Source organism: Suillus discolor (genome assembly GCF_016758755.1).
Source record: "Suillus discolor strain FC423 chromosome Unknown F5147scaffold_3, whole genome shotgun sequence".
In the NCBI taxonomy this organism is placed as follows: domain Eukaryota; kingdom Fungi; phylum Basidiomycota; class Agaricomycetes; order Boletales; family Suillaceae; genus Suillus; species Suillus discolor.
In genome coordinates, this window is record NW_024541250.1 from 728,477 (window position 1) to 753,596 (window position 25,120).

At 48.0% G+C, this 25,120-nt stretch overlaps 10 protein-coding genes across 10 annotated transcripts; 4 read left to right on the forward strand and 6 right to left on the reverse strand.

Annotated features, from left to right (window-relative positions):
• The first annotated feature begins 385 nt into the window (after positions 1-385).
• F5147DRAFT_667403 (FeS cluster assembly scaffold IscU) lies at positions 386-1,383 on the forward strand. Its single transcript, XM_041435251.1, has 4 exons — positions 386-578; positions 639-697; positions 754-968; positions 1,023-1,383. The coding sequence occupies exons 1-4, from the start codon at positions 444-446 to the stop codon at positions 1,175-1,177; spliced, it is 564 nt and encodes a 187-aa protein (XP_041299020.1). The 5' UTR covers positions 386-443; the 3' UTR covers positions 1,178-1,383.
• Positions 1,384-3,592, reverse strand: F5147DRAFT_667406 (uncharacterized protein). Its single transcript, XM_041435252.1, has 10 exons — positions 3,189-3,592; positions 2,991-3,131; positions 2,840-2,941; positions 2,626-2,790; positions 2,430-2,570; positions 2,188-2,377; positions 2,006-2,138; positions 1,782-1,957; positions 1,609-1,719; positions 1,384-1,553 (listed from the first exon to the last, which is right to left on the reverse strand). The coding sequence occupies exons 1-10, from the start codon at positions 3,534-3,536 to the stop codon at positions 1,435-1,437; spliced, it is 1,626 nt and encodes a 541-aa protein (XP_041299021.1). The 5' UTR covers positions 3,537-3,592; the 3' UTR covers positions 1,384-1,434.
• Positions 3,593-3,640: 48 nt separating this feature from the next.
• F5147DRAFT_191885 (uncharacterized protein) lies at positions 3,641-5,423 on the reverse strand. The gene is made up of 2 exons (XM_041428487.1): positions 5,163-5,423; positions 3,641-5,099 (listed from the first exon to the last, which is right to left on the reverse strand). Exons 1-2 carry the CDS (start codon positions 5,415-5,417, stop codon positions 3,813-3,815), a joined length of 1,542 nt encoding a protein of 513 aa, XP_041299022.1. The 5' UTR covers positions 5,418-5,423; the 3' UTR covers positions 3,641-3,812.
• Positions 5,424-5,831: 408 nt separating this feature from the next.
• On the forward strand, positions 5,832-6,381 carry F5147DRAFT_667409 (uncharacterized protein). Its single transcript, XM_041435253.1, has 2 exons — positions 5,832-6,067; positions 6,124-6,381. The coding sequence occupies exons 1-2, from the start codon at positions 5,850-5,852 to the stop codon at positions 6,356-6,358; spliced, it is 453 nt and encodes a 150-aa protein (XP_041299023.1). The 5' UTR covers positions 5,832-5,849; the 3' UTR covers positions 6,359-6,381.
• Positions 6,382-9,366: 2,985 nt separating this feature from the next.
• F5147DRAFT_667418 (uncharacterized protein) lies at positions 9,367-10,171 on the reverse strand. The gene is made up of 4 exons (XM_041435254.1): positions 9,846-10,171; positions 9,728-9,778; positions 9,609-9,669; positions 9,367-9,550 (listed from the first exon to the last, which is right to left on the reverse strand). Exons 1-4 carry the CDS (start codon positions 10,079-10,081, stop codon positions 9,503-9,505), a joined length of 396 nt encoding a protein of 131 aa, XP_041299024.1. The 5' UTR covers positions 10,082-10,171; the 3' UTR covers positions 9,367-9,502.
• Positions 10,172-10,187: 16 nt separating this feature from the next.
• Positions 10,188-12,066, forward strand: F5147DRAFT_192011 (uncharacterized protein). The gene is made up of 6 exons (XM_041428488.1): positions 10,188-10,749; positions 10,805-10,938; positions 10,990-11,381; positions 11,433-11,591; positions 11,644-11,719; positions 11,773-12,066. Exons 1-6 carry the CDS (start codon positions 10,348-10,350, stop codon positions 11,831-11,833), a joined length of 1,224 nt encoding a protein of 407 aa, XP_041299025.1. The 5' UTR covers positions 10,188-10,347; the 3' UTR covers positions 11,834-12,066.
• A 2,656-nt stretch (positions 12,067-14,722) lies between these two features.
• F5147DRAFT_667427 (uncharacterized protein) lies at positions 14,723-16,414 on the forward strand. The gene is made up of 3 exons (XM_041435255.1): positions 14,723-15,265; positions 15,421-15,507; positions 15,580-16,414. The coding sequence occupies exons 1-3, from the start codon at positions 14,935-14,937 to the stop codon at positions 16,269-16,271; spliced, it is 1,110 nt and encodes a 369-aa protein (XP_041299026.1). The 5' UTR covers positions 14,723-14,934; the 3' UTR covers positions 16,272-16,414.
• A 1,071-nt stretch (positions 16,415-17,485) lies between these two features.
• Positions 17,486-19,821, reverse strand: F5147DRAFT_192095 (HSF-type DNA-binding-domain-containing protein). Its single transcript, XM_041428489.1, has 5 exons — positions 19,431-19,821; positions 19,230-19,380; positions 19,057-19,132; positions 17,745-18,995; positions 17,486-17,663 (listed from the first exon to the last, which is right to left on the reverse strand). Exons 1-5 carry the CDS (start codon positions 19,685-19,687, stop codon positions 17,587-17,589), a joined length of 1,812 nt encoding a protein of 603 aa, XP_041299027.1. The 5' UTR covers positions 19,688-19,821; the 3' UTR covers positions 17,486-17,586.
• A 986-nt stretch (positions 19,822-20,807) lies between these two features.
• F5147DRAFT_667436 (Pkinase-domain-containing protein) lies at positions 20,808-24,018 on the reverse strand. The gene is made up of 9 exons (XM_041435256.1): positions 22,910-24,018; positions 22,741-22,852; positions 22,388-22,687; positions 22,154-22,266; positions 22,028-22,094; positions 21,879-21,967; positions 21,704-21,801; positions 21,502-21,643; positions 20,808-21,349 (listed from the first exon to the last, which is right to left on the reverse strand). The coding sequence occupies exons 1-9, from the start codon at positions 23,819-23,821 to the stop codon at positions 21,128-21,130; spliced, it is 2,055 nt and encodes a 684-aa protein (XP_041299028.1). The 5' UTR covers positions 23,822-24,018; the 3' UTR covers positions 20,808-21,127.
• A 98-nt stretch (positions 24,019-24,116) lies between these two features.
• Positions 24,117-25,035, reverse strand: F5147DRAFT_648026 (uncharacterized protein; the record flags this gene model as incomplete). The annotated part of the gene is made up of 5 exons (XM_041433253.1): positions 24,117-24,255; positions 24,319-24,678; positions 24,711-24,772; positions 24,814-24,895; positions 24,941-25,035. 5 exons carry the CDS (start codon positions 25,033-25,035, stop codon positions 24,117-24,119), a joined length of 738 nt encoding a protein of 245 aa, XP_041299029.1.
• Positions 25,036-25,120: the final 85 nt, after the last annotated feature.

The following is a 25,120-nucleotide window of genomic DNA, read 5'->3' on the forward strand; positions in this document are numbered from 1 at the left end:
TCCGTCGTGCTCCGTCTGCCACGAGATCGACCAGTTTGACAGTGTGAGTGCGACTACGTCAAAATTCTCTCAACAATCTGACTACGTACGTCAGCTACTGGTCACGAGCTTACCCACGCGCCCGAATTCCCCGAATTCACCTGCAGAGATGTTTCGTTGCGTAGGTCAAAAATAGGCTGGAATCCCTGGGGATATGTCAGTAAACTGCGGGCCTGCAGCGGCCTGCCGCGTTTGCCAAAAGCTCTCGCGAGGAATTATGGTGGGTAGCGTTGTCAATGACGATGATTGCCTAAAAAAGAATTGTAACCCCCACAGACCAAATCAGATAAGAGAAATGTTTGTCAGATAAGATTCCCACTGTGACGTTATTCGAACTCCGAAAACCCTTTCTTAATAGGCGCTCTGAAATTGGATCTTCTCGCACTTCTCTTTCATTATCCACCATGTTCCGCTCAGCACTCACAAAGACCGGACTCAGCTCTGCAATAGCACCAAAGGCTGCAAGAGTTGGTATTGCACCAGTGCTCGCCCGTGGTTACCACGAGAATGTCATTTCGCATTACGAGAGCCCAAGAAATGTGAGTCGTGTTTTTAAAACCGTTCGGTTACGAGGACTCACTATAGTCCCGTTATTCCAGGTGGGCTCTCTACCCAAACACGACGCTGATGTCGGTACTGGGTTGGTTGGGGCACCTGCGTAAGTTCCTTCTCCTTTTGTTAACCTTTAAACCCTAACTTATGTCTATGGATCAGTTGCGGAGATGTCATGAAACTCCAAATCAGAGTAGACGAAAGCGGCATCATAAGTGATGTCAAGTTCAAGACGTTTGGTTGCGGTAGTGCCATCGCTTCGAGTTCATATATGACTGAGCGTGTCAAGGGCCTTACCCTTGAGGAGGCTGGGAAAATTAAGAACACTGAAATTGCAAAGGAGTTGTGTCTTCCTCCTGTGAAGCTTCATTGCTCAAGTGAGTCTTTACTCAGAGCACATTTGTGAATACATTTAACATGCGCTATTTCAGTGCTAGCAGAGGATGCTATTCGTTCCGCTATTCGGGATTATCGGTCAAAGCGGAGTAAGCTGACCGACGGTCAAAAATCAGGCTTCATCGATGTAACCCAGAGTGTGATTTCCGGGGAGACAGTGGCCACTGCACATCCCGGTATGCCTGCATAAATAGACGTTTTCTCATGTCGATGTTTTTCCATGTGCTGTCTTCGTGCACGTCCCATCATTTTGTTTGTTCCTCATATCCATGTTCGTATCAATTCCTGCATTTATGTTCACATATTTCTCAAAATGACCTAGGTCGGATGATTAGTAGCCAGTTGTATTACCACGTCGCACTGATAATTTTAATGCTATGCATATTGCCCAGAGCGACTGAAGCTACATAATGTGCGTAAGATAGTTAATGAGATGAATGCCCTGCCTTATACCCTGCTGCTGGTGCCTTTCTGTCCCACAAATGAGAAATTTCCAGATGCAAACCAGCGTTCATTTGCTTCCTTCACTCGTTGAGCAGCAGCAGCACGATTTGTGAGTTCGAAGCCTATGAAAAAAAGATAAGTGGCTCATTCCACGCCAGCTCCACAAAGGGTTCTCACCTTGTACAGGTGTGACCGTCAGCGATGTTGCTGTTCCAGAGGTTGACGACCCGCCCTGTGCAGCACGTGTAAGCGTTGCAGTGCGTAACTTGTTCGCCTTGGAGAGTTTCGCTGCGGAAATTGACACGTTTTAGATCTCGAAAAAAAAACGAAACAGGAGGTAGAATACTTACCACGACTCTTCGCCTCTCCCATACCAGCCCGGACCTTACCCGTACCAACACCGATCATTCCCAGACCCTTAGTCTGATCGAATGCCCCAACCTCATCCTCAGCCTCACCAAATGCCATTCGGTTCTGCAGCTTCCGGAGTTCCGTCTGTGCATACGCTTCTTTTGCCTTGCGTGCCCTACAAGTGTGTCAGCGAGAACGATGTAAAATTCCAGGGACGACTTGCCGCTTGCCGCCTCTACGTTTCTTTGGTCCATCGTTAGGTATGGGAAGCGCCTTTGTGGTTTTAGCAGGGGGTGGCGCCGCCAGCCGATCGATGTGTTTTTCGATTTTTTCTCGAAGTTCTTCGCCATATGAACCTTGGTATACCATCAGCCAGGGACCCGTCAACACCCAAGAACTACTGACCATCTCTTCGTGTCCGTTCGAGGTCCATGCGTGCAGCCAAAACGGATTTTGCTCCGACTGTCCGCTGAACCTTTAGTTGGTATTCAGCTGGCGTCTGCTGGATCAAGTCAGACTGGAAGACGAAACCGGTGTGCCGCCGTTGAGTGTACGCAGAGAAGCCTAAAGCAATTTTCTTCTGAGCGCCTAGCAGCTATGAGAAATTGTAAGACCAATAATGTAGGCAGAGTAAAACTGCAACATACATGGACATTACATGAGGGCATTTTGGCGAGGGGACCAAGGCCGCCTGCTACACCGAGTAATTTTGCAGCTGTAGTGGTACCAACGATGGCTGAAAGATTTGGTGCCAGAACATTCATTCTTGAGCTGACGTACATGAAAATCTGTTCTCCATTCATTAGCTACCACGTTTATTGTGCAGAAGAGCAATTTACTCGCCTTTTTACGTGCCTCCTCAAGTTTGTCTGCAAGATCACAAGCTTTCTCGACGGCAGCCCACTGGGCGTCAGTAAGTGTTTGACCGCTTGTTGTTGTTGCAGTTATGAGCACACTCATGACCACCGCAGGCGGAAGAACACCTGCAAGGTCAGCTTTTGTGGGGTCCTGTAAGTTGATAGTGAGCAGAGATGGTTTGCGTAGAACCCGTTCTTACCTCTGTATTGGCGAGAACGCGAACCGCGCGGACATACTGTGCAGGCTCTGGAACGAGCTGCTCCAACTCTGGAAACTTTGCTGCATAATGGTCGCGTATAAACTACAGACACGAAGTCAGGGGGTTGGACATTAACAACCACAAACCATACCTTATGAACCACGAGAATTTCATTGTCTACATCCACGGATAAATTGTTTGCTTGCACGATGAGAGTGTATTCCGGGTTCAGATGAGCTGGTAATGACATCGCTTCCGGTGTACTGGGATTAGCTTGGTATTTCTCAATTTCCTGAACGCAAAGTGAGTGAGCTCAAACATAGGTTCATCAAATAGCGTCGGTGCATGCCTGTAATATGTCTGCCATTCGTTTACTGCCTTCTAGCTTCGCTACGGAGTCGACGTCCTCGATCCCTCCCAAGTCCATTCGCTGTACATCCTCTGCATCAAGTTCGTCTGCGGGCTTCATCCCGCCTTCGAGGACTAATCCGCCGGTTTCGTCTGCTTCGGTTTCTTCGCCCTCGGCGCCTTCCTCTGCCTCTGACATGTCTGCATCTTCGACAGCCTTTCTTTTCAGTCCGTTGGTGCCGTTACTCGTGGAGGACGCAGCTGCTGGAGCGGACTCTTCATATTCCTCTGCACCACCGTCTGACAGATCGTCAATGTCAGCAAGGAGTTCGTCAGCTAGTCCGCTCATCAGGAGAACCGTTGTTCAGGAGGAGGTTTATGTCAAGGACAGAAGGCACAATGACGTAAGCATGTGAAGGTCAATGGCTGCCTCCCCAGCCCCTGCACAGGAAAGAACTAGTAAATATTGTATTTTGTTATCGACAGAGTATTCTAAGGGGTATGTAAGTTGAACATGGTATGTAGGTAGCTGTGTAGATTGAGATATATACTCATACCTATATTAACGACGATTTCCTATTCCAAATTGCCTAGTACTTAACAGTAACGAATGATTAATAGTCGCTCACCTCTTCATCCGCATGAAGAGTCTCGAAGCCTCATTCCACCTCTCCGCATACTCTCGTTGATCGTCCAGTGCATGGATCCACGAATAATGTACATGAACTGTACGCGGTAGGACACCGGATAAGAATGCAGCCACTTTTGCTGCATCGTGGATTTTGGAATAAGTAACATCAAAAATAGAAAGATGCTGATGAGTGGTGTCTCCGACCCAGTAGTGTGACTGGTCGTCTTGTTCTTCAATAAAGGAGAAGTCGATTTCAAGCGTTAGTTCCAATAGGTTGGGACAGTGCTTGAGGAAGCACAGGAGTCCGATTGGGGATATCGACGAAGGCAGAGGGGTTTCCAGGAATTTGTTCAGCACGAGTTGCATGATATTTGGCCATGCCTGTGCCAATTCCAAGGCGGCAACATCGTCCAAAGAGATCCCACACCCTATATCAAGAAGTACGTGCGTTAATCGGTTGAACGACAGAAGCGGATAGAGGTCTTCCAGCTTTAAAACAGAGAACAAGTCATGTGGAGGACGTTCTGCAACCATAATTTGGAGGCGACGAAGCGAGTAGTGACTGACGGAAGTGGAGAGCCGACGAAATAATTGTGCCAAGACAGATGCTCCTGCATGGTCATCGCTGAAGATCGAGAGGTTTGTAAGCTTGTTCCGCATTCTGCTCACGAGGTCAACAGCAGATGAGATGTCTTGTGCATGCACGTCAAGTACTTGAAGTTGCTCAAATAAAAGCTCGTTCTGGAATTCGGCATTTGGTTGGAGAGCAAGTTTAAGCTCTAGTAAAGATGGCAGACGTGATAAATGGTTCAGAACCTCGGCATCGAGGATTCCACAGTGAATTGTAGTGAGATGATGTAGATGGCAAAGAGTTTGAGAAACGGACTGGCGAAGATGACTTGATAGGGCCACTGAGTGCACGGTCAATTTTCGCAAAGAGGGACATGTAGGAGCAATCGAGGAGATGAACTGTAGCAGGTCAGGAACTGGTGAGATGGCCCAGACCTCAAGGAATAAGGACGTGAGAGACTTGGTCATGATTCGACGGATCAGCCTCAAGTCTCTCTCGTCATAGATAATCCACTCGAGGGATGTGAGATTTGGCAGGAGCGGCTGGGTGGCATCCATGGAGGCGAGACGAGCGAGTAATTCATCGTCAATATCAACCATCAATTTTTTTCCGCGGCGGACGTCCTGGGTGGCAAGACTGAGGTGACGGATGCGTAAAGCATACCTGCGGAATATATTCCAGTCATCTTTGGTCAAGTGCCTATGAAGTTTCTGACAGATTTCAGGAGCAAACGATGTCAGCAATTGAAACAAAGCAGTCAGAGAGCCTCTTACTAAACAAATACAGCCTGACTCAGACTTGATCGCGTCTCCGCCCCATAAATCATGAGGCATGCACTGGATCGCTCTCGCGATAGTGCCAAATTGTTGCCAGAGGACATCTAAAGCTATATGATGAAAAGCAGTACAAGTCCTTGCGAGAGCAGCAAGAGTAGCTTGAGCGACGTGTTTTTCGTGGCTCGCGTCAAGTACAAAAATCCACTGAAAAATGGATAACTGTATCTCTGAAATAAAGAGACATCGAGACATATAAGCTGAGATTCAGAGAACCAACCTGTACGCATCCACTTGATTCGTTGCTTTTAGTGCATTCCGTATATGGTAATTATCAGAAAGGTGGTCCGTGCACAAAGTGTCAAAGGTATATAAGGCTGGTGCTGACACTGTAACAACTCATACTTACCTTGATGGCACAGGCTCCTTCATGTACCCGGGTTTGTGGGCCGTGGGGACCCTTCATAGCACGGCGACCTTGTCCATACAGAGGGTAATCACGATTTGTATGAGCTCCGGCTCATGCATCGTCTCAATATTTTCCAGTCCTGCCACGGCCACTCTGGCTGGGCAGGCCATCTTTTTTTCGACTTTTATAGGTCCTAACCCTAACCCTACTACATGATATATATAGTAATCAATGAAATATACTTTGTCATCTCAGTTTCTTAACCGCATGCATGCCAGATGACCTCATACAATCCCGAGTCCCAGACACTGAGCTCACATGCGCCAGATTCACCGCGCTCTTCCCAATCACCCCCACCTTCTGGTGTCCAAGGTGATTTGGAATTAGAACTTCTTGGGCTCGCCAACGCTTTATACAACCTTGGAACCACTGTCATCAACGACTCCACTAAAGATCGTGATAGGCCAGGTGGCGCAAAACTGGTAGGCCTTGGGGCGTGCGTTCTTTTTACTGCTTCAGTTGTCTATGATCCTAAAGATCCCAAACGGTCAGAAACGAGGTCGTCAATCACCTTACGTCCATCGATAACAAAGCACAGGACATTCGGACCATGATACCTTTTCAAGTTTTGTCTGATATCGACAACGCACGCAACCCCATGCAGTTGACCAAAGAACGGCTAGAAAGAGCAGCTACTGAGAATCAATTCATGAACGGAAAGATAGCAGCTATTGACGTAAGTACCTCCCTGTTTTGTTCTACCCTTGTTAATACACTTCTCTTGTAGTCCTACCGCAAGCTTCTGAACGAGGCATTAATATTGAACTTTCCAGAGACAGCCGAATATCTCCATCCTAGTCAAGATGATATCAAGATGGAGTTATAGGCCGACTACATCTCGTCGATGGCTCAATGTCATTTACGTAAATGGGCGCGCGCACTCGGATGAATTTCCAACTATCCTCTCGTAGAAAGATGAAATTGGTTGAAGACGGGGGAACATTCCGTTCCCTCTTGTCATTATGGGGATAATTCGCAATAATCGGCCTGATTAAAATAAAAGAGCTAAATTTCTCATTAAGGATGCTCCTATGGTATTTTTTGACCATGCCAAGATGATACGGGCGCATTCGGGTCACCCGCAAGACAACGCCGCGCAGAGCACGCCCAGGCGGATCTGCGGCTCTGGTCATCTTTGTGCCAGCGAGATGCGTTATCTATTATGTCCCCTCAAAAGGACAAGTGGGTAGCTTCTTCGGATTTATTTGGTACCGCCGTTGCTTCTGAGCTCCAGCCCTTCTTGGATCATTGGGGCTTTGTGGCGTACCAATATACTCAGCGATGGTCCCTCACCGCCACAATCCATACATCATCGGATTGTCGCGAAGCGGCCAACTGTTAATAGTATTCAGATCTGATGAGAGACATATGGATTGGTGCCATTGCTTAATGGTTGTGTTGCATTGCCATAAGTGTGAGTGTTGAGAGCAGGAGATGTTCATTCCGCTCTAACGGCCCTCATGTTTCAGGGATCATCTCTTATCTCACGTCCACATTCGTATCCCGCAGTTGCTCGGAGGTGCAGTTTCACGAGCCAAAAAAGCGAGATCCTCCTTTATCATCGCAAAGGTTGTCTCCGAATGTTACCATCGGACTTGTTTGAAGAGCAGTCCTGACCTGGATAGATCATTGACGTTGTTAGTGATGAGAATCTTTGTGCGGCTGATGAGGGCTGATAGTATAGTGGTTGATGCGGCAGCAACGACTACAAGCACCGGGAAATCAACGAGTTTAGAGCCGTGTCTTCTCCGACGAGTGTTCTCACTGTCTATTTTAACGGCGAGGAAAAGCATCCCTGCTAGAGTGTCACATACAAAAGCGGTTCAAATCTTGGCTTTGTGGAGAAACGTTTCGGAGACAATGAGTGGTTGGCAATGTCGGCGTTCCGCACTTCCATCCGCTCAAGCGTCTGTAAAGTGAAAATTGGTTGTATTGGTCCTCGTGACCAGTCCTCGGACCTCCTTATTCTCGCTACAACTCATCTTCCATTACTTGGGATTTGCACGAAACCATATTGGAACTAGTTCACAGCAGTGCCTGTGCAGCATCGCTAGGCAGTAAAAGTGATATCTGAAGCGGTAAGAGGACATCGGCTTGTAATATCAAAGGGACCCCGAAGACCAGTATGTTTAGATGTGAACTGGTTCGATTTTTATGGAGGCGCCCATTTTGATCTCGAACAAGAAAGTGGAAGCCGCATCGCCACTAGCACGCCTATCGCTCAGATCCTCCGTGCTTCGATCTTGGCCATGTATCGCCGCACGATAGGACTTGGTAAGAAGCATGGGAGTGTAGACCCGCCTATCCTGGCGCCCGGAGGTGACTGGTCTAGTAGACAGTAGTCGACTATCGTCGGCAAGTTGGGGGTTGGATTAACGTAAGGGACGAAGAGGTCCGCCGGTATGAAGTAAGCGCGCATTGTGTGTTATCAAATATTAATATTTACAAAGAAATGAAATAAAAAGTCCACACCCACCCATAACGACAATGAGCTACGCACATGAACGCTAGCCGCAACATGTCATGATGGTGGTGATAACAAATCTGAAGATCGATAGATTCCCACTCGATCAGGGATGTGAGAACGAGTTGCACGAGTACTGACTAACTAGTTGACGAAAATATCGATTTGAAAGAGACTCAAGGCAGGTGGTTACTCGCCTCTCGAATGTGTTACGCGAGATACATGTGTTATCGACGTAAGACGGTCCGTCCGGGATATAGATCTATGATATAGGGGTGCCCTACTAGCCAAAGTACACAGGCCCCAAGTTGAATACGACCGAATGAAGCACTAGAACGGATAACTTTCGGAGCGCTTGTGTCTATTGGAGAAATATCACCTTCTAGAACTTACCCCATATCTACACCGAGAGTACATCACAGAATCAGGGTTCTCTCACGCATATACGTACTCCCAATCCCAGAAGCAACCGAAACAACGCACAGGTAGCCGCATCCCTGTGCGAGAAAACCTCTCGCGGCCCATCGTCATTTGATTCCGCGGTATCTGCTGTACCTGACTCAAGCTCAAATGTCTGGGCTTAATCCTCAAACACGAGGCGATGGCTCAATGCGATCTCCGGTCCCGCTCGTTGGTTCAAATCAACATACCAACGTAGGAAGTGCAACGTGCCCCATGATGATGCTATCAAAAGGCGTGTCTATGACGGTCCGTTCCTCGGACACTAGCAGAACAGCTGGTAAAACACGCTGGTACGCCGAACTGTTCCGTCCCTTGTGAGATAAGATATGGGCGGGAACAGCCGACCCTCAAGGTTTGTTGCCCATCGATCTCAAGATTGAATGTTACTTTTTCAAACCTCCTTCAAATTTGGACTAGTCCAAGGAACATCCCGTTTGTAGTCCAGCGGACTCATTTCCACCAATCCCATCCCAGGGCGCTTCACTCGTCACAAATCGTTCAAGTCGTCAACGTAAAATTCACCTTGACCAGATCAAGCTCTACCATCATTAACGTGAACGTCGAAAGCCGCCGAAGAATGTCCTTCAAGTAAGAGAGCAATCATGACGAACTTATCTTCAACATGCATGAAGCCACTGATCAGCTTCTTTCTCAGCATCAGAATTTTTCCAATGGATACATCTGACGGCACCAACATATGCCATCAGGTTTTCCAGAATGAGCACATAAGGATTTATGGCGCAGAGAATTAGAGACTCAGGGTCCAATACGAAGTTTTGGCCAGCAGTTCCATGACACGATTGCGTAGTTGTCGAATAAAGTGTAGTAATTATACTATTTCGTGACATAGTATCGTGCTTTTAGTGAAAGTGATTACGGGTATCGAATGCGCCAGAATTAAGCTCCAGCTTTGAACGGAGGTCACGGCAGTCTAGAGATATCATCTCACAAAGCTCGCACGGCGATGGCAGTACATGTACAGAATAACGAATCCTACCAGCCATGTGTTAGCGGATCAAACGTTCAGTACGTATATCAAAGATATGCCCACATTGAAAAAGAGTTCGTTCAAGCAGACATCCCCATCTTCCCAGTGAGACACCAAATGGGACCTACAAGCAGTGATCAATGATCATCAACGATCGATTTACAGATCGCGATAGTTCCTACCGGCCACCTTGCCCCAGATTCTCCGTGATCTGGACTAACACCATATACTTACTGTGTCGAGTATATAACACAGGGTCACGAGATGAGTTCAATGTAAGCGGTCAGTCATCACACGTACAATCCATGTGGCTGAACCTCCACCATCCGCTCCTTGACGCGTTCTCCTATCTCCTTCATCCAAGCTTTTACTTGGTCACGCTCAATATGTGGCCACACAGCATGCGAAAGCGTTGCTGGCAATAGTTTTTTCACGTATGCTCGCAGTACCTCCGTATCGAATGCGGGTCTAGGTGCTTGAGGAGATACCGCACCAGATCGCGAAATAGGAGAACGGAGTCCTAGGTTTGTTGTCATCCTTCCTCCAACAAGAGGGAAATGAGGAACAATTTTGAACGCAGTTAAGCTAAAGTCAGACTCCAATCGTCGAAGCCGCAAGGCTCGAGTGAAGGCGTTTACATTTGTTTGGTCTTATGGATATGTCCATTGCCCGGTCCGCTTCCGTGAGAATACGAGGCTCACACTTTACAAGTTTCCTGTGCGCTGTCCAGTATCCTCACCTTTGTCTTAGCCACCCGTAGTCTCATCCCGTTGATCGAATTTGAGCTTTCCGAAACCCACAAATGTCTTCGATATCGTTCCCGCACTCAGGCGACGAAATGGGCTCATCTTCTAGCTCGCTGCACGACTCGATGCAGGCGCCATTCTACACGCCTACTCCGTTCGACATGTCAAGTTCCTTTCAAATGAATCCTCTTTCTGCGCACCCGCCTCGTACGCCGCGCCCGAGTACTACGCAGTCGCACTTTAGGAATATGAGCATGAGTATTAGCGTGTACGACGAAAAGGCGGAGGAAGAACAGGACAGAGAGACGGTTAAAGCAGATAAGGCAGAGGTAGATGAAGACGAGATCGTGGAGCTGGACGAGGAAGATGTACATGTTAAAGAGGCTGAAAAGTTAGTCGGGGCTCACGAGGTATGGCGAGATATGTTTGTTACAAGTAACGGACGAGACAAAGCATTTGTGAGTGACTATGACACACCTGCTGAACAAATGACAGAAGTCATCTTTGGGGTAGAAATTAATGCAATACTCGATACGTGTGTATCTGCTCTTCCACAGCAAGATATTATTTCGTAACGGGAAGTCGGCTTGGCAGCGGGAAATTGTACGAAGGCTTGCGAATGCAAAATGGGGGCTTTCTTTTACGAGGTCGGTAACCGTTTGACATTGACATCGTCATTGACAACTGACGGCACACAGAAAAATGCTTATCATGTTCAACTGGTTAGCCCCCCTGAGTCAAATACTAGCGCAACAATCCGTGCCCTTCTCGTCTTCCGGATCATCCCTTGTGCCTCACAGCTTCACAGCTACCTCCGCGCCATCCTCCAAATCTTTGCAATCATCGGGGGGTCCCTTCTTTTCGCACCCGGTCCTCCGAGCTTTACTGTCGGCTCCGCCCCCTGTTCTCCTAGAGCTTGTAAATGGTTTGTCGGATGATATACATTCGCTTTCCCGGCTCGGCATAATAGGATCTAAGCTGGGAGAGCGCGCGGCCCGGTTTGCTGATTGGTGTTGGCTCTTTTCTACACTGGTCGGTCTGGTAGAGAATGGTGTGGAATTGGGGGTTATTGAGGGCCTTCGACGAGAAGGTGAAACGATTTTTTCTTACCGCTTCAAATCCAGTCGCTCATTTGTTCCAGTTCAATCAAGGGCATACAAAGAGTCGCTGTCGGGAGCTACCTCCAAGTCACAACCAAAAGCGTCAAAAATTGACGAACGTGAGCTAACGCGCCTAGAAAAGCAGAACTACTGGCTTCAGATATCAAGGGCAAAGCTTGCCATGGATCTCATTTTCGTCTGTGAGTAATTTGATTGCACAGGTATTGTCCCCCTGACATCCTTGTGTTGCAGCGTGGGATATCTGTAGGATCAAAGGGTGGAAAGACACTGTCCAGTCCTTCACTGGCCTTGCAGCCGCGGTCCTGAGGTAATATATTCTATTATCATTTGCCGTTCATACTCCTAATTGGTATTTGGTAGCTGTGCAAAATTGCACGACAAGTATAGAACTGCGCTTGTCAACAAGGCCCTGACTAGTTGAACATCATGGCCCTAGCTATTCGTGATCTGAATGAAGAAGAGGTGATTGAAGCATGTTAATTTTCGCTTCTTTCCGTACGCAAATGCAAGCGTTGGCATGCTTCCAGCGTTCGACAGTTCCTCGTGTGCTTCATCTATGTTATCATGCATCTTTTTGTTACCACCCATCACCTCACATCGCATACATTTTTTGATTGTTTTATAATACCCTTTACTGATATAATAATGCTTGATTTCGCTTTGGTCATGAATTTATTTATTGTAGGTTTTGGGGTGATGAATTTCATTATGAATCCTAGATGATGACTTCAACCGATGATTACACGTATTGATATATAGAAATCACCACGGCCACCACTTAGAGGCAGGGTTGGGTGATGATGAGACTACTGATGGTTGCAGGGCCCGTTCCTCCTGTAGCCTATCCACCTCTTCTTCGAGTTGACGTACTTGGTCTCGTGCCTCATCTAGAAATTTCTCGTGATCCAGCTGGCTCCGTAATAGCTGTAACCCCTGATCAAGTCAAAGCACAAAATCAGCAAAAGATAACAACACGTTGATTTCAGATCATGACGCGAGGGAAAGCAGCGAAAAACGCCAGTGAGCCACGATGCGAAGACAATACTACTTACCAAGTACACAGCGGAACCCAAAAGAGCCACCGGAACCATACCCGGGATCATGGATGCATACCATTGAGAATGTGCGGACCGGGGACCCGTGGTTGATGATGAGTATCCACGGGTCCGCCGCTGAGGAACGCGCAGAGATCGCGTTCGAACGAGGCGCATTAAGGGCGCCATATGTTCCTAGAAACCGGGAAGGTCTTCCGACAACTGACTCGAATGGACGTGAAATAGCCCGAAAACTATGCGTGAAGGTTTTACTTGCCCGCGGTGTTTGGGTGCTAAGCAAAAATATGTTTTTGTGTGGAGCAGTCGTTTGATCACTATCCTGGCGAACGGCGTTTTCAAATGAACAAAGTTCGATATTCAAACAGACGTGGGACTGCCAGTGACTGTGTGATATGATGCAGAATGAGTCAGAGAACATGGGATTTGAAGGAATAAAATGTGCGCACGAGATAGGATTTGGTTGGACTTTGCCAGTGCCAAGAAGGAACGGTGGAAAGCCTTCAAATTTGCAATCTCAGCTGCGTACCGGTTGCTAGTGAATTTGTCGACGTGTGAGATGGACAAAGTCTTGATGAGTCCGATTGCATAAGCAACAGCGCCAAGAGGTCAACCAGGTCTGATGTGGCGTTTGCCTCGTGCCCATCATAAGTTACGCGTCACAGATACAAGGTTAATGGTACTCTCGTAGTACAAGCATGCCCACTTTTCCTACTCCCCAGCTGACTTCAACTTATCATTCCCTGGCTCACTCCTAACGGCAGCTGCTGCATATCCCACGCTGTAGTGGCCCTCAGACACCGGCGATATATTTTTGAATATCCTCGCACAGCTCGCGAGCGCACTTGAAGCTCCAGCCGCTGGGTCCAGCCCCACATTATGTACAAAGAAGATCAGGCCATCCTTCTATTTGGCTCAAACCTTGCCTCGGGAAGGTTAGGCTTAGCGTCGTTCAGGACCCGACATAGTACGCTCTCGACTGGACTGGACTCGGCCTTCAATTGATGGCGCACCGAGACGAAAAAATAAATAAATAAATCAGCAATCTCCACTAACCTGGTACAACATCTGGAAGTAAGGTTACTCTCTCGCCTCCACCAGTTTACACCATCAACATTCGCGACTAGAAACTTATGTGCGCATGCCGAAAATCTTGCGTCGCAGAGAACTCACATCATACCGGGACTTCCTTGTCAGAGGAATGAAGAGAGTGTCTCATCCCGGCCCCGCTTAGGCCGCTTCGAATTCTTTTACTTGAAAATTATCTTGGGCGTTAGTGGTGAAACAGCAATCTCCGCTATATCCAAGCTAATGCAACATCTTGAAGTAAGGTTACTCTTTCGCCTCCACCAGTTTACACCATTGACATTTGCATCTAGAAATTTCTGTGCGCATCTAGAATTTCTGTGCGCGCATGCCGACAATGTCGTGTCGTGGAGAAGTTACAGCATAATGTGGCGAGGAATGAGGAGTGCGTCACTCCGACCCCACTGCTTCGAATTCTTTTACACTTGGCTATAGTGGCAAAACGTTAATATGTTAGTTCGCCATGCATACCCCAAGTCCAACAGGCCCAGGGGGGATGACATTTATCTTGGCAGGCATCCTGGATATCACTCTCCCCAGATCAGCTAAGCATAATTTTCTGAGTTTTGCTCGTCATATCGTTTGTCCGTCTGGCTTACTCGACACATCGTTTTTGACGGCATACGGGCTCCTGTTACTTGTAATGTGATTCCTGCTTCTTACTTTGAATGACACTGCTATTCGCATTCCATTCACTGGAGCCTTGTTACTTGTAACGTCTTTCCTTACTTCTTCTTTCAATGACACTGACATTCGCATTGGGTGATATGTATTAACACATATAGGGGCGAAGCCTTCCATCATATATTCTGCCCCTCCGTATCTCCGCCCGACTCATCAGGGTACTTCTCTGACACCGACCAGGCTGGCCGACTCGTCTGAGAAGATTGCAAATAAATGGATTGCCAATTACATACTGTAGTTGACTGGCTCCCATGTGTCACGGTATGCAACGTGGCAAGGCGCTCAAAAAGCTTCGTGTGCTACCCCCGCATTAATCCGTATGGGCCGTTAGATCTGTTCAGCATTATAATTATGAATGTCTCTAATTTCCTCGACGACGATCCGCAGCACCCACGTAGCATGTGCTACAGACTCGCTGAGCCAGTCGTAACGATCCTATATAATAGTGGCGTGAGACACTACTGAGATAAGGCACTCTGTATCCTGAAAAACCATATTGGCATGCTCTTGCTGGAGACTTAAAAATATTGCATCGCCTTGCAACCTGTCGTTCCTTCTCTCCGCTCTCACTTTATCAAGCCATCCTGACTGCTGTTCACTGTGTGCGCTGAGCAGCGCGATTGCCGCTCGGGCGTCTTGCGACTAGAAACTATAAGCGCCAAGCTGGTGATCTAAACCTGTTCATTTCTGCCAAGCTACCATGGCCGTACAGCCAAACGTTGATCCACCGGTACTCAGCGAGAAATTATGCCCAGGTCCGCTTTCAAACGAAATACCTCTCAACTGTCGTTCTTCCCCGCATCGAAGCTCGCGTCCATCCCACCATTTCATTCCAATGCGTACTTCTTTGTCTGCTTCCTCTTCATCGCTTTCCTCATCACAAACTCTCCCACAATCGCAGCGATATGTTCGTCCGCGCGGGCTGCGGATATGGAATCTTTTCAAACAATGGCTGCCTATCTTTGCGTACGGTGTAACTAGCCTTGGTTTTATCTTAGCTATCGCATTCTGGAAGACTGAGGTTTTCGACGGTAAGTCTTCGGTTCCTGTTGGTCTGCTTTCGTGACCCTGCGCCCTAGTGGCCCGTTGCTACAGACTGGTGCAATTATCTCTATTCCTCGCTTGCACGATTATGACAGTGCCATAACTCGCTTGTTATTTTGCTCACAATATTTATTTCCAACAGGTCTCGAGCACCTGTCACGCTGGTTGCGAAACGATGAGCACTTCGGCTACGCAGTGCTTTTCTGTCTCATCTTTATCACTACGTTTCGTACGTTCTATTCTTGATTTATCATTGGTCAAAACTCACGCATGTGCGTCGATGTTTCTCACGTTTTAATAGCCCCTCTCCCACTGTATTCCACGCTGATCACATTGTCGGGATATACATTTGGGCCGTGGACTGGTGCTGTTATCTCGTATTGTGCTGCACTTTCTGGTGCTGTCGTTGTGTTCTGGCTATCACGAACGTTCTTGCGCGAGCCAATTGGTCGTTGGCTTTCCTCGACGCGCACTTTATGCCGCGCAGTCCGAGCCGTCGAACGCAAACCACAGCTATTATTCCTTGTCAGACTTGCACCATACCCATATAATGTGCTCAACGCACTTCTTGCGGCCACGCCGACCCTCACTATGCGGACCTATGTGATTTGCACGGCTTTGTCCCTTTTCAAAGTCATCATTCACACCAGCATCGGTGCAGGAATTCGCTCGTTCAGTGCCAAGAAAGAATCCGATGTTCAGGAGGAAGAGGATGATACCTGGAGCAAAGTCTGGACTATTGGCGGAATCCTTTTGTGCGTTGCACTTTTCATCTACATCAGTTTGGTAGCACGCCGAGCGGTGGACGATGAACTTGACGATGAGATTCCTGGAAGTGTATCTGAAGAAAGAGTGGCATTCTTAGATGCAGAGGATGACGATGTCGGATCTCGAGCACTACGGTTACCCCTGACTTTGCAGTCGCAGAGCAACATGAGCGAGGCACAGCTCGTTTCGCCACATCGCGTGGTGTCCGGTCTTCCTGCAGCCTAGTCGCTGCGTTTTCTTCTTAAAAGGACTCTCTCGAGCCTAGACTTGTATATTATTACCAAGGATATCATATCAGACTGATTAAAACCCAAACTTGTATGTTGTGTATGTATTTCTTTTTGGAACTGATGTATACTTTTTACTACACATGTCGATTTCGCATCTTTCCAAGTCACGCGTGGAACACCAATGAAATGCGCGTGCGGTATCTGGACTGACACCGCCAACGGGCGAGACTGAGACCTAATGTCGATCTACACAGGTCTCATAGCCATCATACAGGTGATAAACGTGTACGCCGGATGCCCCTGACCTGATGCCTACCCTGCAGCAAACGCCACTTGATCCTTGCCACAGCTGTGCCAATTCCAGCCCTTGTACACAGGGTCGCCCCTCTTTCCTGTTGGTACGATCGTATATGAATGACTCCACCACCACAATCACGGAAAATCTGGAACGAACAGAAAGGCAATGTCAATGAGACCGCAGCAAGTACTGCGGGCAGTGGCCTAGCGCCCCCTCGTCCCACCTTGTTCCGTCTGTGCTGCTTTGGGCAAAAACCTCGAGTCACCTGTCGCGCAAACATCCGAAAAGGCAGATGAAAGTTGACGGGTTACGTTAGCATTGCCGATCAGAATTCTGTGCATTCGCTCTGATCAGATCACACCTGTATATTTGACGAGATCAACAAGTCCTTTCCCGATTTGGTACGTACATATGCGGTCCCCGTTTTGTTTACTGTTATCGTGAAATATTTCGTGGAAAATTGCAGGTGGGAATTACAATTTTGGGGTTTTGATAGCGGGGAGAGGGAGTTTTGCGTTTGCAATTAGGTTAGGTGTGCTAAGGCCGCCATCATATTGATCAACTCGCGTTTTTGGACAAGCAAAATGTATTGCAGATACTATCGAAAAAAAAACGCAACCGGGATATCAATGAACGAGGGTAACAGTATACGGGGTAACCGTATGCACACGAGAGCCAAAGACTAGAGAGAGAGGTATCAAAGTGGGAGTGATGATGGGGTGTGGTACTACAAATGAGGAGCAAAGTATACACGCTGGAACTAGATGAGAGAGCACATGCAAACGCAGCCAATCGTTTTGTAACGTTCATGAAAAAGATCTTCCAATTTCGTATAGCTTCGTAGAAGAAGAAGCGGGTAAAGTGAGGCGAACAAAGGAAAGTGGGATCGTGAGGTCAAACGCAAACGCAAAACAGCCAGAGCAGTCCAAAAGTCAAAGATGAAAAACACCAACAAGTCGAATTAAAAGGCAATCCGAGCAACAAGTCTATCTTCTCCACGGGAACGTTGCGTCTAAAGCTCGCTCACGATTTTGGTATATTGCGGAGGAAGGTGCTCGTTCATAGCGACAAACCCAAAGTCAGGCGAGACTGCACCCATTCAACAGACTGACAGTCAGTAAGCCAGCCCGTGAGACATCGGAGGGCGCAAGGGGTAGTCGCGCGACTCACAGCGGTTAATGTCGGCTTCCCCTGCGCCGTATCCGTCCCCGAGTGGTGGCGTGTTCGCCTGAGACGATGAAGTGTGGGAAGCAGCACTGATCGATGATGCGCTTGTAGAGGGGCGTGGTCCAACCTGATGGTGACCCCAACCACTCCGGCCATCCATCGAATCGATGGATGCACCGCCAACAGCAGAGTATGCGAACTCAGTTTGCCCGGAAGGGAAACCATACGAGTCCACAGATGGCAACTGGATCATGCTGCGCACTCGTGGCATGTTTCCATCGTCAGGATGAGGCGATGTCGATGGTCTCTCGTTGGAAGGATGCTCTCCATACGGAGACGGGTATGGACTCATAGCCTGACTGTGGCGACGGGGACGACGGATGCTCAAGGACGACGGTCCATATTGCTTCGAGGACGACGGTGGGCGTGACAATGATGGCGAAATGGGGCGGTGATGGCCTGACCCGGGACGCGAGTAATCAGCCTGATGGTAAGTGTGGTGTGATGGTGATTCCTCATATGGCAAAGATGACACTGATGAAATGGAGTATCCCGTCGTTGGGCGGCTATCCGGAGATAGCGAGGGCGGACTATTGTCACTCTGCATCGAAACACCCGAATAGGTGGATGAGTAAGATGTGTTGATGGTCGGCGTTGGGCGAGGACCATAACCATTGTTGCTCGGTGGGTTCAACAAGGAAGACAAACTGCCCGAATGATTGGAAGTCGTGCTGTTAGGAGAATACTGCCAGTTCTGGTCAGGGTAGGAATACTGCGAGGGAGGGACAAGCATGTCCCTGTTGCTAGTATGCTGAGGGTGATGATAACCACTTCCTGGACCCATTGCGCTGAACTGAGCGGTAGGAGATTCCTCCGCAGGGGAGATGGGTTGCAAGTGAGACTGATTATACAAGTTATGATGAGTGGGTTCCGAAGGGACAGTGAGGGGAGGCAGGTTACGAGTGTGAGGATAAGTCGCGCTCCAACCTGGACTGTTCTGATTCAAAGGAGTGAAGGAACCTGGTGCAGAAAAGCCACGAGCACGACCACTAGCATTAGGCAAGGTGCCTTTTGGACCCACAGATGAAGGGACGGTGAGAGGAACTGGACCCATACCGATAGCGGAACGGGGAGGAGGTATTGATGGGGGCTCCTGAGTATCGCGCTTCCTTGGCTTTGGCAGACGCGGGGGGACGCGGCGTTTGAAATTGGCCACGACCTCAGGGGGGGAGTGGCGGTTGAGGGTGGGATGGGCTGCGGAACCGTATGGTCAGTAAAGGAGAATGGGTTTGAAGTGGCACTGGCGCGGACTTACACCATGTGCTTGCGTCTGGATCGTCAATAGCGGGGTCGACGTTACGGAGGTTTACTTTGCGCATGAAGCCATAGATCTAATGGACGAAGTGGGGTCAGTGAAAGATTCATTTCAGTGAAGGATTAAGTGGGTTTTGGCGTCGACAGAGAAGGATGGAAGCACATCAGACATACATTTAGTTGCCGGGAGAAGCTTGCAAATCTCGATTGACGGTAGATGCTTGGGAGGACATGGAGAGCCAACTGTTCTGGTCTCTCTACGATGATATGTTCTCCTGCAGGATCCCAACGGATCATGTGATGATTTTCTGGACGTTCAAGAAGACTATATAACGCGTTAATGAATAGAACTGTTGATGTTAAACGCGAACTTACGCGTAAAGTTTTGTTAAGAAAGTGGCCTGAGGCTTTGCCTCTGACTTTGGAGGAGGTGGTTGCTGCTGCTCATGAACTTTGAGAGAAGCAGGAGGACTGTCCTCTGTCGGAGAGCCATTGCTTGAACTAGAATGAGAAGCTGATGGCTGCTGTGGGTAAGTAGGACCCGTAGTATTAATCTGATGATAGTCAGTTGGACGAGACCATTGTTGAGCTCGTTGATGGGTTGGGTATTGAGAAGTGTACAGGTCCTGCATTGTCGGTCGTTGTTCGTAAAGTGAAAGGAAAGGAGGAATTGAAAGAAGTGCGAACTATGTAGCTGTTGTCTAAAAAGAACCAAAAATGAAAAGTAGTAAGTAGTCTCGTCGTCGATCGAGACCTTTTTGATATTTTATAAAGGTAGCTAAGTATAAAACTAGATGAACGGTGGAGAATAAATCATCAACCGAAATCGTCAACACCGAAATTAGGTTACGAATAAATTTACGTCAACATTCCATATCCATTTTTTGTATCCGCTTTTTCCTTTTTAAATAAAACGTAATCAAGGGTGCCGCGGCCGGGTTCGGAAATCACCTTCGGTAAATACATTATAAACAAAACAAAACAACTATAACAACTAAATTTGGTTGTCATTCCACTACCTCGGCGCCGAGGCTACCCTCGTAAGGAAGTATTCGTGCCAAATTTCCATGTGACAATTTCGAGTTGCCGCGAGATCTGAATCTACTCACTTTTTCCAAGGTTTTTGCTTTTCAGCGGCACCTCAGGCCTCAAGTACTCCATCCTGTAAAAACTCATAGCTACACGTGTAATGAATCTATGAATTTCATTTTCATTTTTTATTAAATGATCCCCTTCACGGCCGCCATATACAACCTTGTTCGCTTGCCCCGCACCCTTGTAATTTATCATTGGTTCACTTTAGCGCTAGCTGGGGTCCTAATCAATTACTCAATTTGGTAAGCCGTGGTTCAACTTATCCGAATCTGGACTTACCGCAACCAAACCTCCAATCTTCTCAATTTGCTTCTCCTCCTCAGCGATCCGCCCGACTTTGAAAGAACCACTCCCCGCGCCCTCTATCTCCTGTCCCTGCTTACATACCCCATGCCTCACTATCATTGTCTACCTATTTAGTTCCTCGTCACCAGCGCTCTTTCACCCGCATTTGACTAGACAAAATCCTATACTAGTTTATAGTCCGGGGGTACTGATCTCATCATATCATACCTTGGGTCTACACGATTTCAAACAGCGGTCTCAATCGGATCATCGACAAACGCACATGTTTACCAACGTCCATGGAGAAACTCTCACCTACCTCAAGATCGGCTGATCCCCGAGTCTCATCTACATTTTCAAAATCACCAACAGCGGCTCTACTGCGTCATGATCAAACTGATTAGAAAAGATTGTAGAGTGTCGGACATAGTAACACTAAAAGCGAGTGATAGATGGTTGAATTGTAAGAAGCAACGATGGTGTGCAGTGAAATAATACATGTGAACCTATTTTTCCCTAGAAACAAAAAAATCCAAGAACTATGCAAGCAAAGCATCAATGAAATGAAGCACTGGATGGTATAATACGATGAAAAAATAAAGTATCACACCAAATCCCATCTTCCACCGGCGATCGCATCCGATGTTTCGTAGCCACCGCGATATAGGGGTATAGACGGGAATATGGCGGAATCAGCTTTCCCCATCATAGTGTAGCGTGACGCTGTTGAACGCGCCGAACAGATCTCCATCTGCTGGAGCATCCATACCGTCATCGTATCCGGGTGTCCCAGGGACCGCCGGTACGCTTGCTCCTGCTACGCCCCGCATTTGCTCCTCTAGGTGAAGCGAGCGTGACTCCTTTAGGTGCCGAAAGTTCACCGCATCAAGACCGTTCGAGGACGACGGAATGATCTACACAGGGATAGATAAGGGACGCGTTAGTCGAGTTATCTCTCAAGCCGCATCACATCAGACATATGACTTGTCTCACACAAGGGTGAATACACGCCTTAAGCGCCCAACACACTTTCCGACATAGATACATAAGAGCAAGTCAGACTCACCGGTGGCCGCTGGTGACGCAACAAACCCCAGTTCATTTTGGCAAACCATTTATGCTGCTTAACTTCGCTGGCTCCACTCCTGCTACCAAACCTAGTTCGTTCATCTTTGTCAAGCAACCGAATGACAATATCCTTGCAAGCGCTGTACGGCAGAGGCTTTCGTTAAAGTTTACTCGTGACTCAATATCCAACTCCAGCCCACCTCGTAATTTTAGGAGCGTCCCGGAAATGAACTGGCAAAGACCGGATGTTGGCAAAAGTATCGTTCCTCTCTTTTCCCTTGAAGGGCGTGGTGGCGAACTACACAAGACCGTCAATGATTTTCCCATAGCAAAATCCGATCCAAACTCCGCCGATGATGATCGATGTCAACTCACAATCATTTCGTATATCAAGATACCAAGCGTCCACCAATCCACCGCAGCGGTGTGACCCTGTGCAGCTATCACTTCTGGCGCGATGTATTCTGAACAACAAAGCCGCATACGGTCAAGTCCTTGATTGTTGATAATTAAAGGAGCCTTACCCTCGGTACCGACAAACGAGTTGGTCCGAAAATCTGCTGTGCATGACATCGTATCAATCATAGGTATCTATAACATAGGTAGAATGTGTGAATTGCCATCGCATAGACGACAAGGAAACGGCTTACCCCGTTTGGTCCTAGCTGGTGAATCGTCGCAGGACGGCCCCCAGGATGTCCAGATTGTTTAGCGAGATCGAAATCCGACAGCATAATGTGGCCGGAGTGATGCAGGAGAATATCTGGACGAAGTTCCACCAAGTACGGAAGACGCGGTAAATGAAAGGCGACAATTACAGCAAGATGTGGCAATAAAGTTAAGCGTTTAGTACACGTTGGCGATCAAGAGGAGAAGTAACCTACTTTCTGGCTTGAGATCGCGGTATATGAAGCCATTTAAGTGAAGATACTCCAAGGCCGCCACAACCTCCGCCGCATAAAATCGTGAGCCATCTTCCGGGAGACATTTGCCCGGGCGAGTCTGTAACGCGCGAAAAAACTCGCCACCCATGCAGTACTCCATGCAGAAGTAGAGGTACTCTTCCGACTGGAAGGAGTGATAAAGTGTGACGATGAACGGGTGATTTGAAGTAGCTAGAATTTCTTGCTCGGTCAAAGCACGTTTGATCTTTTTTCGTTCGATCATCTCCTTTTTGGATAGGACTGAGAAATCATAATTGAAGCCAGTTTGAAGTCTAGTCAAATCACGAACCCACCTTTCATAGCAAAAAGCTTGTCAGTCTTCTTTTCTCGCACAAGGTACACACGTCCGACATCGCCCTTTCCAAGCATTTTAATTTTCAAGAAGCTTGATGGGCCGACCTCGACCTGCATTAACCCCTTTGTTAAAGAAAACTGTACTTGCAGAGAAGCTTTATAACGTACCTGCCGAACTTTGATTGAATTGCTGGAATATGTCCGTCTGAAAGCCATTTTCCCTGGACCATCATGCGCTCCATTCACAATTCTAGTCTTGGACAGGTGTGAGTTGCCAGGATACCGTTCGTTCCGATTAGATCTCCCTCTTGAAGAACCAGACGACAGAGTCTCCAATGAGTCATCACCGTGGTCAGATGACGTAGAGGGTGCACCAGGTACTGGTGGAACCATATCTGCAGGTGCTAATAGACCATTCTTTGTAGGTGCTGATGACCGACTACCGGAAGAAAAGAGATGCTTCGCATTTGGCGCGGATGCTACGCGACGAATGAAGCGCGTGGCAGACGCGCCCATGGCCCGAGGAGACAAGGGCCCCGAGCGACTTGAAGACGCAGCGTGACTTTGTGGGAGTGCGAATGACTGCTGAGAGCCCGTGGCAGTCTGAGGCTTTGTTGGTGTCTGCGAAGGGCGACCCTGCATCATACGCTGTTTCTCCGACTTTGTCCGTATGCGACTCTGAGGCTGTTGTGGGGTAACTATTCCATTCGCTTCAGCATTCGAAACAGACGACTGCTGCAGATGCGGCTGGTACTGGCAAGGGAAGAGTCGGGAATCAGGCACAAGGTACGGTGAGTTCGGTACAGCTCCCACGTTCGAGTCGCTAGATCGGGTATTCGAAGAGTTGTAGGAGGAACGCTCGTCGATAGGGAGGAATGAGCCAGGAGCCAGTGAAGGACTGGATGTTACGGGCATATGTCTGACTGTCTGAAGAGGAGAGGTAACTGCACGAGGCGAGCAGTCAACAGCTAGTATTGAACCATTGCCATTAGCACGGTGCTTCTTTGAAGAGCTTGGTAGACGAAAGACAGATTTCCATGAAGAGTGTAACGGAGTAGACGGTGGAGAGGTTGCGTGCATGATGGAGATTGTTGATTCGCGGTCGATCCCGAGCACTCGATCGGATTGCACAATAGCTGTTAAACTTATGCAACAAGTTCAGGCTTCGAGTCAGCAACAGCAGACACGGACTACAAAGATACTGAAGAAAGAAAATTGCTTTGGTATCGGGGGAGGTATAAACTCTCAAATTGTTGTCCCCTCAACATAACGGTAGCAGAAAATGGCGAAGCTTAGTAAGACGGCATCTTCCACTTCATTTAAGCTTCCCTACATTATACATAAGAGAATCTTTTATTCGCTTTAATGGTTAACCTTAGCAATCGTCGAGACCGTAGGCCGTAGGGTCGACAGCAAGCGAACGTTGCCCGAGTAGTAAAAATGATAGTTGGCGTAATTCCCTACCGGACACCCTTCTCGCGTTCGGATTCAACAAGTTAGAGCGCTTGATCGAACTAGTCACGCAATCAACGTGTCCGTCACGATGCCATAAAGTCGTAGATCCGTGTCATGGTCACCGTCCGTTGTACTGCCATTCTCCCACCCGATCATCCAACACTAGTACCCTCGGCTTGACTATATCATTAGTACGATGAACTGGTGCTAAAGTATAGTCGAGAGAGCAGATCTTCGCGGAAATGAAAGTGCTGCCACTCGAACGTTGCACATATGGGTGTAATAACGCGAACGTAAGCTCTAGCAAAAATTTCGTGTCATTTATCAATTTGTAATACTGCCACGAAGGCAACATTGGCAAAGGTACCGCGGGCAGAGTTGGATTTGCAGTTTCGGTCTTAGTCGAAACGGAGTCCGCGCCAGTTCCGCGTGCAGCTCCCAGTGAGGGCACACAGCACGTAGCATTTGCGGCTGCCTCGGTGCTTTCGTGCAATTATCAGTTTCAACTCCATACACAGCAATAAGCCATATAAGCGTGTCCGGTGAGTTCGATTCTGTGGGCACGAGGCAGAGATACTAATGATCCGAAAGGCAAACTCGCCTTGTAAATGGCGTACATTTTGCAAGCGATGATCATGCTTGCCGTGCACCATGGACTCCCACGAGAACTTCTCTGTAGACCAACCGGCTCCATGCATCCTGTCAAGATAGTGAATAACTTATTGCATAAACGTTCACTACTACCAGGAGGAGGTTGCTGTATCATAAAGCTGCACGCGAGCTGATAGGATGATATCATCGAGAGGCTGTACGGGGATATCTTTCTTCATGAACCACATGTACAGCAGTTGCCAAAAGTCGGTGTGTTGATGAAGGGAAAAATACAGCGACGCAGGGACTCCTGTAGCATCGCATAAAGCCCCA